General features: G+C 38.0%; 1 protein-coding gene across 3 annotated transcripts in view; it reads right to left on the bottom strand.

Moving 5' to 3' along the window:
- The window catches only part of TMEM131 (transmembrane protein 131), a 249,430-nt gene that overhangs the window by 69,017 nt on the left and 160,410 nt on the right, over window positions 1–20,003 (bottom strand). For all 3 annotated transcript variants that reach the window (XM_077133816.1, XM_077133818.1, XM_077133817.1), the window contains exons 5-8: window positions 17,261–17,384; window positions 6,976–7,092; window positions 4,549–4,671; window positions 339–419 (exon numbers count right to left, since the gene is read on the bottom strand). In XM_077133816.1, the coding sequence (XP_076989931.1) occupies window positions 339–419; window positions 4,549–4,671; window positions 6,976–7,092; window positions 17,261–17,384 (445 nt within the window). The remainder of the gene's footprint in view (window positions 1–338; window positions 420–4,548; window positions 4,672–6,975; window positions 7,093–17,260; window positions 17,385–20,003) is intronic.

Consider the following 20,003-nt stretch of genomic DNA (forward strand, 5'->3'; position numbering starts at 1 on the left):
AGGGTGGGTTAAAGTTCCTGCCAATTTTTTTTTTTTTTTTTTTAACATGGGCAGGCACCAGAAATCGAACCCAGGTCCTCTGGCATCGCAGGCAAGCATTCCTGCCTGCTGAGCCATCGTGGCCCGCCCCCTGCCAATTTTATTTACTATCCTTTCCAAAAATTACTCCTTATATACTTCTCTCACTCTCTCACGCAATTTTCAAAAAATATTTGATACACATTTCACATGAAGAAACAGTTCACTGAAGGAGGTAAGGTGGTAAGTGTTTTCTGGCGTATTTAGGAACACAGTTCGTGTCGCATGCCCGCACAGGACAGGAGACGGCCGCCACTCACCCACAGCTTCCGGGTGCCTCCCTGTTGACCCGTCGGGAGCTCCAGGTGAAGATCTCCCCCACTAGAGTACATTTCTACAACCTGAGACAAGAGAGGACCTGAGAACTAAGTTCAAAACCACAGCCTCAGTGCAAGCGAGCTGCTGTTACACTAGCTTGACACTTAGTCATCAGAAAAAATTTAAAATGTTCACAGATATAAATAAAGGATAATTATCATGCCATATCATTAGATTCAGTGCCCCACATGTGTAAACAGTGGTGATATTTTTAATTAAAATAAGGTAACTTTCAAATATTAAACTTAGAAACAGTTGTAATGGTTTCAGGGATTGGATTTTAGAAAATCCATCAAAAGCTTTCTTCTTCTTTTATTCAAATGAAATAATTTAGGGTAATTATCAAACATCAGAAATACAAATTTTTATTACTTATAGTAATACAAGTGTTTCTTTATTCACATAGTTATAACAAGATCTAGCAGCAGACCTAATAACTCAGAGTAATTATGAAATAGTAATGAATATAAATACAATTCTGAAACATATGCAAAAACAACAATGCAGTATGAAAATATCTGGTTTCTACTGGTGGCAAAATCACAGAACTGCTAATACCTGTGGGGTTTGTTCCTTCTTACACTTTAGATAAATTTATTTATTTATTTATTTTTGCCTGGGCAGGCACCGGGAATTGAACCCGGGTCTCTGGCATGGCAGGTGAGAATTCTGCCTGCTAAGCCACCATGGCCCACCCCTTATACCTTAGATGTTTAACAGTTTTACTGAGGTATAATTGGTATTCAATGAACTATATATATTTAAAGGATACAACCTGATTTTTTTTGACATATGGGTATGAAACCATCACCACAATTAAGATAATGATATATCCATTACATTCTAAAGCTTCCTCATGCCTCTTTGGGATTCATCATAGAAGTCCAGTGCTATTTGTCCTTCTCCACCTACTGTCGTCCCCAGGCAAGCACGGGACCTGTTCTCTACCAATACATTTTAGTATTTTCTAGAGTTTTATATAAATGGAATCAGGCATTATATACTCTTTTTGTAGGGCTTCTTTCAAGGCATAATTATCTTGAGATCCATTCGTGTCATTATATGCGTCAATAATTTGTTTGTTTTCTATTTTAAGGATACACCACAATTTTCATCCATTCACCTATCGAAGGACATTTGGGTTGTTTCTAATTTTGGGCTATTACAAATAAAGCTGCTCTAAACACTGCATACAAGTCTTTGTTTGAACATCTGCTTTCATTTCTCTTGGTAGACACCTAGGAATAAAATAGGTCATACGTCAGAGTAGACTTTCTTTTAAAGGCAGGTAATCCTGGTTCTTAAAAGGAAATAATATAGTAAGTGCAAATTTAGAGGGAAGTAAGAGGATGGATGGAAAACCTTCACTTGTTTTGTGTCAAGAGTCCTCCAGGAGCAATTAAAAAGGACAAGACAGGATAAATGGCCATACTTTAATATAAGTTTAGAGGGTTTTGTTTTGGTCTGTGCGTTGTCATTAAAGTAACACATTTAGCAAAGGTTGATACTCTAACTTTCTTTGAGTACTGTTACTTGCCTTCTGATCTATCTCCTGCTCTTCCAAATCATGGTATCACATATTGTTTCATTTAATCTTTCAAGATATTAAGGAAGCAAGTATGGCAATGCTTGGAAACAAAAAAATTAAAAGGTAGTCTACTGATAAGGAAGAAAATGGGTACAAAAAAAAGGATAAGTTATAAAATCAAAGGAGAGATTACATTAAAACTAGGAGTAGGACATGTTCCTGATTTTCTGTCCAGTGCTATTTGTCCTAACTTAAAATGCTCTAGAAAAAAATAAGGAAGCCAAACCATAAGGTATACAGAATATTATTTATGTAAAAAATAATATCCTCACAAGACAAAATGTGTATTTCCTGTGGCACATCTATACATGCAAATGAACAAAAACAAATCTGAAGTGACACACACCAAGAAGATAAAAGTGGCATCCCAACAGGTTTGGGATTGGAGTTGTACTATCCAATGTAATATTCACAGCTACCTCTGGTTATTTAAATTTATATTAATTGAAATATAATAAAATTAAAAGTTCAGCTCCTCAGTCACCCTTGCCACACTTCAAGTGCTCACTGGCCACATGTAGTAGTGGGGACTGCACTGTACACAGCAGATTCTGAACTTTCCATCGTCACAGAAAGTTCTATTGGACAGCACTAGATTGCAAGGAAGTTCAAACAGACTTTTGCTTCATGTATGTCTGTATTGTTAACAGTTTTCTCAATGAGACCACACTCATGCTTTTGTGTTGTAAATGTACAAATGAGTTGGGGTTTTTTTGCTTTATAATATTTACTTAAATTAAAAAAAGACTGGGCAGGCCATAGTGGCTCAGCAGGCAGCGTTCTCACCTGCCATGCCGGAGACCCGGGTTCAATTCCCCATGCCTGCTCATGCAAAAAAAAAAGACTAACAACAGTATAATACTGTAGGACATTCAGGTTAATTGTGCCTTTAAGATAAAGAATCTACATCAGTTCTAAGAGGGCATCTGAGGTTTTCCATTTGTTCTACTGAGTGCTGGTGAAAAATCCATTGTGGGTAAATACTCTTGAATAAAAATGTTATAATTGGAAAAAGACTAGAAGAACAAAAGCAGAAAATCAGTATTGAATTCAGAGATAAGTTTGTTCTGGATGAAAGCTTAATAGCTGAGGAGTAAAAACGTACATTTGTAGGGCTATTTCAACAACTGTAGATTGACCAACATTTGCAGAGTCCTGCACCCTCCACCATTTCACACAGGAGGCAGGGTCCCCAGGCTCTGGTTGTGCACACAAACAGCTGCCCTCGGGGGGTTCTGACTATGCCACTATAGCAGTGTGTGGCAACACATGTATGCAGCAGAGTCTGGTAGAAAGGGAAATTTTTGTATTTCTTTGAAAATAGTTGAGGGAAGAAAGCAGAAAGATTATGCAAAGTTTCTGTATACATTTATAATAAAAGTTAGCCAGAGTAGAGAAAATATGTAGTATCTAAAGTAGCAAAAGGATACAGAATAGCAAATGTGATGGAAGAAAAGGGGCAACACAGAGGAAAATTTTATGTATTCCTTTTCACTATAATAGCTGGAAAAGAGCATTTTCCACTTCTGTGATGAAGATATCTAGCTAAAGAAATTAAAACTGGGACAGAATATTTTTATTAGTAACTATGTTCTCCTAATGTCAGTTAAGTGTTTGGTCAGAAACCTCTTTATTTCTACCTTAACAAATAATTCCTCAGTTTTTCACAATTCTGGCTCTGAAAATTTCCCCATGTTCTTCTTCATTTCCCCTTTGCTCACTGCTAATGAACAGTTCTACCAGGGGGTTCTGAGGTAACAAAAACAATTCTGGTTGTCAGAGTTCTGCAGCTTGCCACAAAATACAGTGTTTTTCTTGCACCAGTCATTTCTAAGCTACCATAAGCCCTGCACTATTGGTCTTAGATAACTCTGGAGGCCCCGAGTGACATTCTAGACTTTCCTGGGCAGCACCCAGATCTCCTTTCAACAGACAACACAATCAGAAGCTACGGGGCAGCACAGGCCATGTAGAGGATGTCTACAGAGCGCAGGATGGGGGATTTTAGCAAATGTCTGCAGGAGGGACACCACCCAGCCGCTCTCACTGTGGATGAGACAAGTTGCTGGTGAAGAGGGAGTTGAAATTTCAAAACAATTACTGCTAAAAGATTAAGTAGATAAGGAGTTGGATTTAAAAAAAAAAAAAAAAAGAAGAAATTTGCTTTTTATCATGATCCTGTATTACCCCTTTCATTGGATTTTAATATCCATGCTGCCATCACCAAAAAATTATTACTAGAAATAAATAAGAACTGTTTTACGCTGGGCCAGAAGGAGCTTCTAGGCTAGAAAAGCGGCAGTTCTGTGCATTTGAAAACTCTTCTTAAATTAGAGAGTTCCCCAACCTGCAACACCATAGAAGCCACATTCATTTTAAAAACTTTTAAAAACAAGTTCAAAATTCAGACTGTAGTAAGCTATATCAAAAGTAATTACCCCTCTTTATTACATTTATAATATATTGCCTTTAAAATCCCATTTATTTTAAACAGCCTTGAAAACTATAACAAACGGAGGCTTCATGTGTTAACTGCCCAATCCCAATCACTATCATGCACTCACCTGTAAAGGCTCACTGTGAGGGTTATGGATGTTTATTATAGGCGAGAAGCTGCTATTTACAGGGACTCTGGCCCCGAGAAATGGCCTCAAACGATATGGATTCGGAACTCCAACACCAAACACCTGTTTCAAAGGAGAACAGAAGCAATTTGAGTTGTTTTTACAAGTAACATCTTTATAGTTATTACTGATTGATGTAGGGAGACTGATGAATCTAATTTAGTTGGAAAAAATCTTAATCGCCTTTAAAAGAAAAAAATACAGATATAGTCTCTATACTTGATGTGGCTACATATTTGATTTACTACATATACATCTGCATTTGAAATGATTCTTTTATGATGTCATAGAAGAGACAAAAGAAAAAACCACGGAATCAAAAGATGATTTTCCTGCTCCAGAAGACGGGACCTGTCCTCACAGGGAAGGTTCTAAGGGAGCCCAAGTGCCTGAGCCAGTATTAAGTGACAAATGTTTACTGAGTGCTGCTTATGGTACTGCCAGGCACAAACATACATAGTAGTGAGGAATTCACTCTCACAGATGGGTAATAGGTCTGCACTCATGGAACCTACATGTGTAGGGGCAGACCAGCTACCAAGAAAAATGTAAAAAAATAAGAGGTGTGATGTGATATGGATTAACTGGTTGGAGTGAGGATGGGAATGCTATTTTAGATAGACTGAGTGGCCAGTCTTCTTTGAGGAGGTGACGTGCACTGATGTCATGTGAAGGATGAGAAAAGGCCAGCACTGGGGGTGTGTTCAGTAAGGGAAAGGTCTCAGACAAAGGGCATGAGGCAGGCGAGGGCAGTCGTGTTTGAGGCCAGCAGTGATACCAGAGCCTGGTTAAAAGGGACGAGAGGAAAGACATGGTGGTCAGACCCTCAGTCTCCTGCTGGCTTTGATCAGAGGTCAAATTCTACTGTAAGTGTGATGGGAAGAGATAGGGTTTTACATGGGGAAACTGACTAGATCTGATTTACGCTCACAAAAGGTCACTTTTTTTCAGGGACTCTGGTCGCCCAAAACAGCCTCACTGGATATGGATTTGGAAGCTGATGCTTGCAGGACTCGCAGAGTGAACAGCGTGAATAACAGACTGCGGAAAGGATGGAGGGCCAGCTAGACGGCTAATGTGTAATCCAACGCGCGGCGACAGTGCCCTGGAGAACAGCGGCAGTGGAGAAGAGGGGCAGCCACACTCGAGACACACTGAGGAGGGGCTTGAGGAAAGATGTGAAGCAGTACATAAAGAAGAAGGCTGGCTGCGGGGGCTCACCCGAGAACTTGGTCAAGCCCCTGAGGTAGTCCAGACTGGCCACTACCACTTGGGTCAGTTATGGGGCCTTTACCAGGCAAAGGACTTTATTCTTATTCTCTTCTTTTCATTTATTCAAAGGCGTATGTTAAATGAATCTCATAAGTATAGCACATCATAAACACTGACTCAAACATCAAAGTTTACTGAGTGCCTACTAAATAATCATAAAAGATATAGTCACCACAAGTAAGCACAAGATACAGTTTCTGAATAAAATGGAATATTTTCTAGACATTTACTTTCAAAATATGAAGATTTCTAGAAACTTGTGGGGAAATATTTTTTTTAAAAAAAGGTTAAACTATGAAGAGCTGCGCTCCATGGGTGGGCCTGCGTGGGGTAAGAGCAGGGTCCGCGCAGTTACAAAGGTGCGGGACTGAGGCCACGCTGGCGACTTGCTACCAGGGTGATGAGGGTCAGTCATTTAACCTTTCTTTCTAAGCTTCAGCAGTGGTGAGAATGAAATGCCCTTAAAGTGCTTAGTATAGTTAGTGCTAGACAAATGTAAGCAAATATTCTTTTAATAATATTGATAGCCTAGTTAAAAAAAACCTTAATTCATGAAACAGAATGATGCCTGATATACAAAAAGATTACAATGAGTCCTACGAATATCAACTTTCTTTAATAACTTAAACAATGATTTTACATAAAAATTGATTTTTCCAAAATTTTAAACAGTATTAAAGAAAAATTTACAAGTACATTTAAATTTTGAAATACTTATCAAGTATGTTTCATATCTGCATAAAATGTAAAAATTTTTAAAAATCTAAAAAGTTGATGTTAAACCAATTTTAACACCTTAGCTGTAGCTTTCACAGTTTGATTTGAATAGGGATGTTCACAGGCACCGTAGTGCCTATAAAAAGTTAAGTCTAGATTTTTAACATTTTCTACTGTCCCCTGAGTTTTTTAAAGAAAGTTTCTACCAGGCTGTCATCTGATAGGTCTGAGATGATGACTGCATTTTTGGTGTGTGTGGGCAGACACTGGCAATCGAACCCGTGTCTCTGGCATGCAGGTGAGAACTCTGCCACTGTGCCACATGGCCCACCTAAATATTACATTTTATAAAATAAAAATTTTTATTCTGGTTCTTACCTGGTAAGTAAATACACCATGATTAGACGTATTAATAAATAAAGTATTTTCTACATTTCCTACTACTCTTGCAAGAAAAACAACATCAAATGATGTATTTCCTCCTGGAAGAATTTTCTGAAAAAGAAAAACAGCAAACAAAATAAAGTCAAATTGATGGCCAAAAATTCAGATCATGTTGACCAATTAGAGAGCTAAATTCTCTAAAACAAACATCTTAAAATAACTTCCATGAACTAGTCAACTTTTCTCTAAAGTTTCAAGTTTTCAATTAGCCAAACAATTATGCAATAGAAAATAATGAAGAGAGATTCTCATATTGGATGTCTACAGTTCATTATTTTTGTCAATTACCAGCTAAAGCCCAGTACAACAGATACTTTCTTTGGACTCTGTTCATTCAACAATACCTAGGCCGGAACGAAGTGACTAATTACAGGTTATTTCATCATCACACAGTCAAACCGGAGCTGAGAGATTTTCAAATAGATGGCCCATGACACTACTAAGCAACAACTTATATGACTCCAAAGAACAAACAAGCCAGGCCTCATCAAACCCTGCCACCCACTCACATGGGAAACACAAGGCACAAAATACTCAGCAACGTAAATGAGGAGAGAAGGCAGAGATGACAGCATGTGCAGGAACATATTCCTGTTACCAGGTGCAGACTGAGGAGGTCACTGCGTTCAGCAAAATAAACTAGAGTATAAAAAGACAACAGGGAGCTCTCTGAAGTTCAAGTAACTGGACTTGGTCATAAAGTTCTGTCTTCAAAGATACCTTAAAATACATTTTAATATAAAAAGTTGCCATTATTTTCAACCGACTTAATTTAACTGGCATTGTACAATACCCCACGCAACAAGCAAGCGGAACTTCTCAAGTGCACATGGACCCAACCAAGAGAGAGCATACTTTGGGCCATAAAATAAACCTTAGCAAATTTAAAAAAACTGAAATTATACAAAGTAGGCTCTCTACCTATAATAAAATTGAGCTGGAAATCAATGAAAAAAATTATCTTTTGGAAAATCCCCAAACAGCTGGATAGTAAATAACATACCTCTAAAAAATACATTGATTATGTTAAAATAAATTGAGTAGACTGAAATACTAGTGATCAATGAAAGGGAGTGGTAAGGGGTATAGAAAAAAATAGGGGGAACAAAGGTTAAAATACATTGGTTAGATGGAAATACTAGTAGTCAATGAGCTCATTTTAAGAAATGATCATGGTGGTGAATATACAACTATGTGATGATATTGTGAGCCACTGATTGCACACCAAGTATGGAATGTTTGTATGTTAAGAATGTTTGTAAATACATTTTTAAAAAAATACACTGAACAAAGATTAGTAGCAAGGGAAATTATAAAATACTTCAAATAAATTGAAAATGAAAAGATAACATAAAATTTGTGGAATGCAGCGAAGCATTATTTAGAGGGAGATGTACAGAAATAGAGTGTATTAGAAAAGAAATGTCTCAAATCAATAGCCTATGTTTCCACTTTAAGAAACCAGGAAAACAATAAATTAAACCCAAAGCAAACAAAGGAAGAAAATAATAGACAAGAACAGAACTTAATGAAATAGATAGCAAACAAAATATAAAACCAAAAGCTAGAGCTTCAAAAAGGTCCATAAAACTGTAAAACCCTAGTCAGAATGACCAAGAAAAACAGAAGTAAAAATATCAGGAGTAAAATGTGGACATTAATATTTTTACACATTAAAAGGATGATAAAGGAATATTATAAACTATGCTCATAAATTCGATAATTAGAATACGGACACATTCTTTTAAAAATGATCTGATAAGCCGCATTCAAAAAGAAACAGATAATCAGAGAAGTTTGATATCCACTAAAGATACTAACTTTGCAGTTTAAAAACCTTCCCATAAAGAAAATTCCAGGCCCAAGATGGCTTCACTGGAGAATTCTACCAACCATTTAAAAAAAGAAATAATACTATCCCACACAAACTTTCCAGCCTACAGAAGAGGCAAGAACATTTTGCATGAGGAAGGAATATTCCCCCCTCATTCTATGAGTATAACATTACTCTGATTCTACAACCAGACAAATATTTGACAAGAAAAGAAAATTTCAGGCCAATTATCCCTCATGAACACAGACATAAAAATCATCTACAAAATAGCGGCAAAATGAATCTAGCCAATACCTAAAATGTATGTATGACCAAGTAGGTTTTATTTTTGGAATGCGATTCTGGTTCAACATTCAAAAATAAAACAGTATAATTCACTTTACACCTTTTCTGGAGAAGAAAAACCAAATGATCATTTCAACAGATACAGAAAAAATCACTTGACAAAATCCAATATCCATTCACGATTAAAAATTTTAGTAAACAAGGAATAGAACAGATCTTCCTCAATACAATAAAGTACTTATTAAAAAACCCATCATGTTTAATCGTGAAAAATTGAATGCTTTCCCCCAAAACTTATCATAAAACAAGGATGTCCTCTCTCGACAGCTATTCAGTATTCTACTGGAAGTCCCGGCCAGTTCAACAAGGCAAGAAAAAAAGAGAAAAACTGTCTTTCTTCATTGACAACATGGCTGATTACAATAAAAAGTTCAAAAATCTACAACCACCCTAGAAGCAATAAAAAAGTTGAGTAAAGTTGTAGGAGAAGGTCAATTTACAAAAATCAACAATACTTCCATTACTAGCAGATGAACATCCAGAAATCTTTATTCTAAAAAAGTAAAATTTACAGTAACATCAAAAAATTAATGAGGTATATTATAAATCTAACAAGATATGTACATACAATAAGCTGAAAACTACAAAATACTGTTGAAAGAAATCAAAGGAGATTTAAATAGAGAGAGATCTACTGCATTCACGGGTTGGAAGACTCAATATTGGTAAAATGTTAATTTCTTAATTCTCCTCAACTGATTTATAGACCAATGCAGTTCCAATCAAAATCTCACTCTAAGGAAAAATAACTAAATGTGATGTGGAATAGGATTGAGTGGGGAAAAAATTTATACTGATAAAAAAGACTATAAAATTCATATAAGTTATTTAGTTACTAGTATACCTATTATACTATTATAGTTAATAATAATTCTAAGAATGTTAATTTCCTGGTTTTGATAATAGCACTACGATTACATTAGGAGAAAGTGGCTGAGGGATATATGGAGACTCTGTATTTTCCTTTCTGTTAGATTAAAATTAATTCAAAATTAAAAGCTAAAAAAAAACTTTCAGTAGAAATTTCTACCTGAGAAATTAACAAGCTAATTCTAAAATTAATATAGTAAGAAAAAGGAAGAACAGCCAAAACAATTTGAAAAATAAAAATAAAATGGGAGGAATCACAATATCTGATTCCAAGAGCAAACAGCTACAGTAATCAAGACAGTGTGATATTGGTGAAAAGACAGACATATTAGATCAAAAGAATATAATGGTGAATCGAACAACAGAATTACGCATATTACATACAACTGACTTCTATAAAAATACGAAGGCAATTCAATGACAAAAAATAGTCTTTTCAACAAATGGTGTAGGAAAAATTGGATACTCATATGCAAAACAAATAATCCATACCTCACAGCATGAATAAAAATTAACTAAAAATGTATCACAACCCAAACATGTAATCTAAAATTATTAAACTTCTGGATAAAAATTGGAGAAAATGTTTGTGACCTTAGATCAGGCAAAGAGTTCTCCGGCTACAGCATAAAAGCATGGCAGTGCCGGGTGCCGGAAAGAATGCTGGGCCCCTGAAACAAACACTTCTGGTGGGAATGCAAATTGTACAAATCATTCTGGAAACTGTTCAACATTAAATGAGCATAAGACCGGCAACCCTACTCCTAAGTACTCATCAAATGACAATTTACATTCATAAGAAGTCTGTAGGTGAATGTTTACAATGGCTTTGTTTATATAAGCACCCAAAACTGAAACACTCCAAATGGTGAATGGATAAACAAACTGATACCACCACACAACAAAATATTACTCAGCAATAGATTGGTACAAAGAATCAGCACACCTAATTTCATGGATGACGATAAAATGTATTATGCTAAATGAAAGCGGCCAGACTCAAAAAGTTACACACTGCGTGGCTCCATTTATATAATGCTCTGACAGAGGCTCAACTTACGACTGCTCAGAATGGATGAGGAGGAAAACAATTACAAAGAGGCACGAGAGGATTTCTCTGGGCTGGTGGAACTGTTCTGTATCCTGACTGTAGGTTGATTACATGACTTAAGACTTTGTCAAAACTCATAACTGTACATGTAGGTGAATTATACTAAAATTATACTGTAGCAAGTAAATAATACCTTATAGATTCACTCAAAACAGAATTTTAGTCTGGACGAGAGATCTTTTTAAAAAACAAAACAAAAGACTAGGGTCTCAGTTCGCATGTTCCCTTAGAATAAGGATAAGTAATCCAACGTTTAGGTTTAAGTGATATTCCTTCTTAAATCTTAGTGGGCAAGTATAAACCCCAATCTACTTTAAGACCACAGACTCTAAGGAAAGCAGACAGTGTCACTGGGCTCAGGCAGACCATCGACATCTTTCACTGCTGCACATGCAACTGCACAGAGTCATATCGCCAGCCAACTTTTTTTTTACTTTCATTACTCCTTTGACAGTTTAAGGATTCAAAGTTCTGGCACCAAGGGACACAGAGAGGGACACTGAGACTATTTTAAAAAACAATGTTACTTTCGTTAAATCTAAGATGCCAGTGCTTATAATATAGACGCTTAATTTCTGTATCACACCAAGGATAAAAAAGGAAAAAAGACTTTTAAAAATGCATCATCTAATAAGAGACCCCCCCAAATAAAACGAGGAGTAAGGACAGTGGAAAATAAACCCACCTGATACAAAGAAAACTTGTATGGCTGACTCATTTTGGGTAGGAAAGAAGGAAATATCACTTAATCTTAGTGGATACTTGGATTTGCAGTCTGAATACAAATTAGTGGTCAATTAAATAACTTCAAGCAGGAAATTCAGCATTTAGTTGGTAGTACAGAGACTACTCTCTTTGGAAAAATAAACTTCAATCAAGGCTAACAGTGATTCTAAGCATCTTTGATTAAGTTTTGTTCATAAGTTATGTCCCAATTTCAGCAATATAAAAATGTGAAAAAAAAACTGTTTTAGAATTTTAAGTCTGGTATTCCTGTCTCAGAACAGTTCTAGTGCCACTGAAGACATTCATAGGGGCTGTATTTACTACAGGGAAATTTATCCAGAGACAAAAACTTTTCATTTAATATATTTATGGGAACTTAGTTTTCATAAAACAAACAAAAAACTCAAATAAACCCCACCTAAATTTCAAAGAATAAGGGTTATTAATTCTTAGTATAGCCTTCTGTTACTACCAGAACCCGACCTCTAGCCTTAAGGTAAGTTGCTGATAGATGAGAGACTGGGTTTCTAGTTGTACCACTATGAAACTGTAATTTTGTATAAGTCATTGAACTTTTGTGGTCTCCATTTCTCCCAATTTCAGAATGAGCCAGTTATATTAGGTTATCTCAGGATCATAATTATCCAAGAAGCCATAAAGATATTCCATATCACTGATTAATCCTGAGAAATAAGGCCTGCATCATAATACCACGTCTATCCTTGAAAAAAGAGCCTAGAAATGAGAGTGTGAGTTCCCTTTAATAGTTCATAACACTTAACTGAGACCTGACTCGACTATTATTTCAATGCTTTCAAAAGATATGGAAGGAGGTAAGGAGCAATATTTCCCTTTTGAAAAAAAACAGGAAAAATCAAGTTACAAGCTCAAGGACAAAACAGTGATGAAGTAGAATAGTGGATTCAGGATCAGGGATTTAATCTTCCTATGAGAATTTGAGTTTGCTTTAACGTATCCTTTCGTTCCCTTTCTAAATTAAAATGCATTTAGTCATATCAAAAAATTAGAAAACAGCAGAAAGAAAAAATAACTTACAAGGTAAGCTAATTTTAGTCTAATCATATCTGCAGTTGGGTATCTCATCTTTGTACTATCCTGGGCCTCTTACTCCCTTGGTGATCTCCTCCAGATCCATGGTTTTACATTCCATATTTTCACCAATGACTCCTAAACCTCTGTCTCCAGGTCCAATCCTCTCCTGCACAGGCCAAACTCAAGTATCAACTGTCTACTTAGCACCTCCACTTGGATGCCTAAGAGACATGTCACACCTAACATACCCGATACTGACTTATGATCGTGCACCCTCCAAATCCTGCTGCCCCTTCAGCCTTCCCACCTCAGCTGAAAGCAGCTCCAACCTTCCAGTTGCTCAGGACAAAAACTCTGTGGTGCAAACCTTGAACCCTCTCTTTCTCTCAGTCTAATACACTAGGAAACCTGTTGGTGGTACCTTCTAAATAAATCCCAAATCCAACCCCTTTTCTTTATCGCTTCCTTCTATCATCCTGGTCAGAAGCATCATCTTTTTTCCCTAGATTATTGATCATTAAGCAGGTCTACCTGCTTCTACTCTTACCACTTACTTGGAGTCCCAATAAAGACATGTTCAAGCCTTAACCTGCTTTCTTGAGGTTAACCCATTTACAAATGTTAACCCATTTGTAAACAGGACCTTTGAAGATGTCAGTTAAAGTATTTACTCATTTGTGGATAGGGTCTTCAGGATACTATTTAGGTGACCAAATTGAATCAGAATGGCCCTGAAAGAGGAAATCTGGACACAGTCAGAGAAGCCAGAAGATGTGGAAGCCAGAAGCTGAGAAAGCCACAGGAGGAAAGAAGAAAAAAGACTGCCATATGACAGGACTGCCATTCTCTGAAAACAACCAACTCTGACAGAAAGCATGGCCACCTGGTCTTGGTGACAGCTTGATTCTGGACTCCAGGCCTTTAAAACCACGAGACGACAAATGCTGGTTGTTTAAGCCTACTGTATTTAATTTGAGTGGTCTTTCTCACAGCACCCTTCTTCAACCTATTTTCGATAAAGTAGTAATCCTTTAAAACATAAGTAATCATTCTACTCTTCCGCTCAAAATCCACTAATAGCTTCCCATCTTGCTTAAGATTAAAGCAAAGTCCTCACCATGGTTTGAGAGGTCCCTCCTCTCACTCTTGCTCACTCTGGTTCAGCCACATTGTCCTCTGGGCACACTAAGCAGGTGCTACACTGGCGCCTTGGCACTGGCTGTTTGCTCTGTCTGCAATACTCCACTTCCATACAGTCCACGCCCCCACGTGGTCTATGCCCCCAACACGGTCTCCACGTGGTCCGCGCCCTCCACGTGGTCCGCGCCCTCCACGTGGTCCGCGCCCTCCACACGGTCCGCGCCCTCCACACGGTCCGCGCCCTCCACGTGGTCCGCGCCCTCCACGTGGTCCGCACCCTCCACGTGGTCCGCACCCTCCACGTGGTCCGCACCCTCCACGTGGTCTATGCCCCCAACATGGTCCACACCCTCCACGTGGTCCGCACCCTCCACGTGGTCCGCACCCTCCACGTGGTCTATGCCCCCAACATGGTCCACACCCTCCACGTGGTCCGCACCCTCCACGTGGTCCGCACCCTCCACGTGGTCCGCACCCTCCACATGGTCCATTCCTCAACTGCTGCAAGTCCTTGGTCCCATGCCACCTTCTGAATGAAGCCTATCTGACCACCCACTTAAGACTGGACCACCACTCCTTCTACATTAACCCCCTTATCCTACTCTTCTCTTTCTTGGGTCCTATCATCGTATCATCTTCCAACATCTTATAAAATTTATTTGTTATGCTTGCCTCCCCTCTACTGGTGATATTACCCAAACCTCCCAGAGGTAAGGATCATAGCTCTTTGCCTTTCACTGATGAATACAAAGTGCCCAGCTCTGGGAGAGCCTAATTCAGAAACACCAAAATGCCAACCTCTAGCCTTATTTTGTCTGATCCATACTGTCTTTCTTTCTTTCTAAAATGGAATTAATTTTCAGTGGGTAAAAATTGGAAGATATCATATAAAAATTTTTATTTCTGCTCTTCTTGGGAAACCAGAACTGACATGGGCTTACACCCCCACATGGCAAACACTGGCTGGAGCTGAGTGGGAACTCATCCCACTTGGCCTGCTTTCCTCATTTGACACTGTCCACCGGCCTGTGGAAGAATCTGTGTTTGCATTATGGTCTAGTCTCTGTATGGTGATAGCAAAGTAAAAATAAGTAAAACCCTCAGCCCTGAAAAGGGTGAGGCTTGGAGTGCTCAGCAACAACTATACACTGCCTGAATTAACAAAGCGCGTTCACAAGTTACAAATAAAATACGTAATGGGAATTACTCTTCCCATCTCTAAATAACATCACTATTTCACCCTTTCACTCAAAATGTCTTAACACTGCTGTGCCTGAAAGCTGAGTAGCTTCACTTGTAAATAAGTTTTTCTCTATACACAGTTCAGGAGGCATGTTTAATTCATACGTGGCACTCCAGTGTGTAAGATGACAGGAAGCACTAGGCAGGCTTATGGGATGCTGAGACCCTCGCCTTGGTCTGTCCCTACTGCGTGGCCTGGGGTAAACCTCTCTGGGGCTCAGTTCTTCACTTATAGGGTGAGGGGGCTGGGCTAAATGAACCTTCAGGTCTCTCCCACCATTAGAATTTTATTAATTGAGAACATTGGCAGATTTATAAAAAGTGTGGAAATATCTTCTAGGTAACAATATAAAAAATCACTTGAATTATCCCTTTAAGAAATAATATTTTGAATAATTATAAAAGACATGAAAATACCTTTAGGTAACAACAAACAATAACTTCAGAGAAACTATACATATAATAAATATTTTAGAAAAGTGATGTTTTCTGTGAGTACTATTAAAAATTAAATTTTTATTGCCAAAAGTAACACACTGACATAAATTCGTTTATAAAACACTTTCAAATTAAAATAAAAACTAAAACCAAAATTATATGTTTCTTTTATCTCCAGAAGTTGCTAGCTAACAACATATGATCAAGTAAGATTATAGAAAGGAAAAATGTAAAAATCTAAATATTTCAAACAAATAATAACATAGCAACCAGCACCTCATATGCTTAAAAAAAAGCTCCTTCTTAGTTAATTAGTCATATCTTTTCAAAGGAGCTACTAGGAACCCTGGGAAGATAAAATTAGGTTCTATTCACTTACTTTCCTCTCATATTGGCCGTTTCATTAATGATTTTGGAAGCTCACATATTAAAGCTTAATGCATTCTTTCCAACTGAAAATTTACTTTAAAAGATCCAATTATTTTTATTGGAAAAATCTTGTTTCTTTTTTCTTTAAAATGATAACAAGTTCACATACTATCAACAAAAGTAATTACAAATAAGAATTTAGAGGATGCCTGAGGTAGGCAGAATCCTAAAATGGCCCCTAAGATTTCCTGCTCTAATATCTGGGATTGTGAATACATTGAGATATTGCAAGAGTGATTATTACACTGCATGGAAAAAGAGATCCTGAAGATGTGATTAAGGTTACTAAGCAGTTGATCGTGAGTTAATCAAAAGGGAGATTAATGTGGGCCTAATCTAATTACCTGAGCCCTTTAAAAGCAGAGTTTTCTTAACTGGAGCCAGAGGAGGAATCAGAGGGACTTGGAGCCTGAGGGGCATTTAATGCACCTGCTCATGTGAAGATGGCCTGGGCCAGTCAGAAGGAGTACGATGGCCTACAGGAGCTGAGGGACCTCGGCTGACAGCCACAAGGACATGGGGACCTCAGTCCTATAATGGCAAGGAAATGACTTCTGCCAACAGCTGGAATGAACTCGGAAATGGATTTTTTTGCCAGAGCCTCTGGGCAAGGATTCAGCCTGGCCAATATCTTAATTTCAGCCTTGTGATGCCATAAGTGGAGAGCACAGACACGCACTGCTGTACTTGGGACCTACAGAACCAAGTGCTTAAAAAATGGGTGTTGCTTTAAGCCATTAAGTGTGGGGTGATTTGTTACTCAGCAATAACAGAGATACACTTTTCAGAGTCCTTAAGTTCTCACAGTTGCAAATATGATTCTTAAAGCTCTCTCATGTTGCAAAAAACACTGAGTCTCTTTAGAGCCAGAGCTAATAATTCTTAGAAAGTGGGAGAAACTAAAATCCAGGAACAGGTATAAACCTTTCAAATCAGATTCAGATTATAGCAACATAAAATCATTCATCAGTAAAAATCTAGACATCTCCATTTCAAACTCAACAGAAATAATTTTTAATGGAGAAACTTACCCTATTTTGAAAAAATGATGCATGAAAATGTGATGTCGTAGCAGATATTGATACTAAAGTAATAGTTTCTTCAGAACTAGGATTATGTAAGTAAACTTTTTCCATTTTTGGCATTCCAACTGGCCTGCAAAAAACAAACAAAAACAGTAATGAATACCTTAACAATAATTTCTAGTTTTTGAGCTATAACCTTAAATTTAGACATCAAAATTATTAGACAAATACATACATAAACATATAAAAGATATGTATTAAGTTGATTTACATTCAAAATTAGACATAAAAGGGCATTTGGCTATTTAACAAATATGTACTGAGTGCCGATTGTGTGTCCCATGTTGGTCCAGGTAAGGGGCCATCCAGAAGCCAGATGGTCTCCAGCGAGGAAAGGTCAGACCTTTCATTTCTTCTTGCAGTGCTGTGCTGCCTCCTCACTAACTCTGCATCATGTTCTCCACCCTCCAAGTTCCACTGATACACTCCACTGTTTAGTAGCAGAAACTCAGTGGCAAGGTTACATGAGGAGATGGGCCTTCCGAGCTGAGGTTGTATTATCCTGGTTTTACAGACGAGAATGCTGAGGCACAGAAGAGTTCATTAACTTGCCTGAAGTCAGACCCAGGCCTGTACTTGAACCTAGGCTCTCCCATTAGTCCATGCTCTCACCCATCATACTAAGCTGCCCCGTCTCAAAGGAACAATAAAAAACACACTCAATGGTCCAATATCTGCAGATTCATTTTGATGTTTCCCTTGGAATCTACATTATAAGCTGCCTTATTATGTGGCATACTTAGGACTTCTGTATATAATCTTATTCATACAAGCTTCCAAATTCCTACAGCATCAGCAAATTTTACATATAAATTCTATTTTTCCTTAGTGCTTTCTAATCATTTAATTGGCTTCAGTCTTATTTTCCCAACAAGATTACGAGCTTGAGGGTAAAGTTTATATTACCTACTTACTGTGTATTCCCTATACATCTAGGAGGGTACTAAGCATTAGGTTAGAGCATTCTCTCTCTCTCTCTCTCTCTCTCTCTCTCTCTCAACGGACATCAAGCATTAAAGTCCCCCCTAATCTGACTTTGCAGATCCAGACAACTAACCTTCCCCCGGACCCAGGCAGGGCCCATGTGCATGACCCCATGCTCAGGTCACGCTGCTGTGTGCCACAGTCCTCCCTGCCCTCCGCACCAACCCAAACTTTTGTTTCCTAATTTTAAACAACTTTACAAGGTTCTCGCCTTATTCAACAATTCTGGCCCACATTCGCTAAAATTTTACAAGTTACAATTCAAGTTCAAGATTTACTTCTCATATATAACACCCCCTGTGTAGCGAGAAAAACTGAGCCAGAACTGTGGTTCCAATTCGTCTCAACTGCCCACTACGCTCGTGCTCTTCAGGAAGCTTTGCCCCAAGTTCCCCCTCAATTCAGGCAGCCGCCTCTGATGGTGACTTGGGAACAGTGACACCAGTTTAAGAACGAATCAGGGGCTTTGGTTCCTTTAAAGATGGTGACTTAATCCATGCTACTTCCTTCCCTTGCTTTCCTCCCTTCGGGCAACTATGCTGGAGAAATAATGGAAGCAAGACAGAGGTAGTAATGACTGCAAGGAATAATAATAATAACTAAATAAAACCAGTGAGAAATCTGTTGGGAACCAAGGCTTCCTGAAATTGGTGAGGGGGGTTAGGCGTGGGGCAAAGGGCAGCCTGAGTCGACCAAGGGAGGTGAGAGTAGAGGAAGGCATCCAAACTATTCTTCTCCACTCCTTCCTGAGTTTGCCTGCTGAAACCAGCAGCAGCAGAGCTTGCAGTTAAGGGTTGATTGGCTGCCCTCTAATCCCTCCTCTAACTCCACTCTCTGGTTCCCAAACCCTAGACTACAGGCTGACAATCTAGGGAGATACCTCTGTTCAGAGATGCTTGTCTAAGCTTTGTCATATAGAGTGGCAGCAAGCAAGCAGGGAACAATCAGCAGTTTACTTGGGGTGGGGTGGGCGGGTAGAATTGATAATCCCTTCTTCCAAAATTCAAGAGAAGGGGCAAAGACTAGGCCTGATCCTTTGCATTTCCTCACTATGCATCACTAGACAGCATAGCTCACAAATTCACACACAAAAATAATACAAAGGCTGATGTATTAGTAGTACAAGTAGCTAACATATAGATTCTATATTAGACTTTAATGTTGTCACCAATTACTTGCTAATTGTATCTGTGAGGATCATACTTCTCCTTGTCATTAATATTAGGCCTGGCCATATGACTCACTTTGGCCAATGAAATGGCAGCAGAAGTGACATGTATCATTAAGTTTTAAGAGCCTTCTAAAGCTCTCTTTATTCTGCCGAGAAAATAGCATTTCCCACATAGGAGTGCTCCCTCAAACAAAATTCCAGTGAGACATGTTGTTGGTTGCTATCATAGCATAACCCAGTGATGATTGAATGAAAATACACAATGAACACTGGAAAAACTGAACAAAGAATTTAAAATAAGTATATTAAAATGTACTTGAAGGGATATGGCAAAATCATAGTAAGGTAAAGCATGAAAGCATAAGGAAAACGAGAAAATATTAAGTATACAAATATAATACATAAAAGGAATAGGTAGAAAAATAAACATTGCAGATTAAAAATTAATGAATTGGAAGATCAGACTGACAACTTACCTTCAAATTCAGGAAGAAAGAATATATATTTAAAATAATTAGAAAAACAGTGTTATAG

Source organism: Tamandua tetradactyla, chromosome 17 (genome assembly GCF_023851605.1).
Source record: "Tamandua tetradactyla isolate mTamTet1 chromosome 17, mTamTet1.pri, whole genome shotgun sequence".
NCBI lineage: Eukaryota > Metazoa > Chordata > Mammalia > Pilosa > Myrmecophagidae > Tamandua > Tamandua tetradactyla.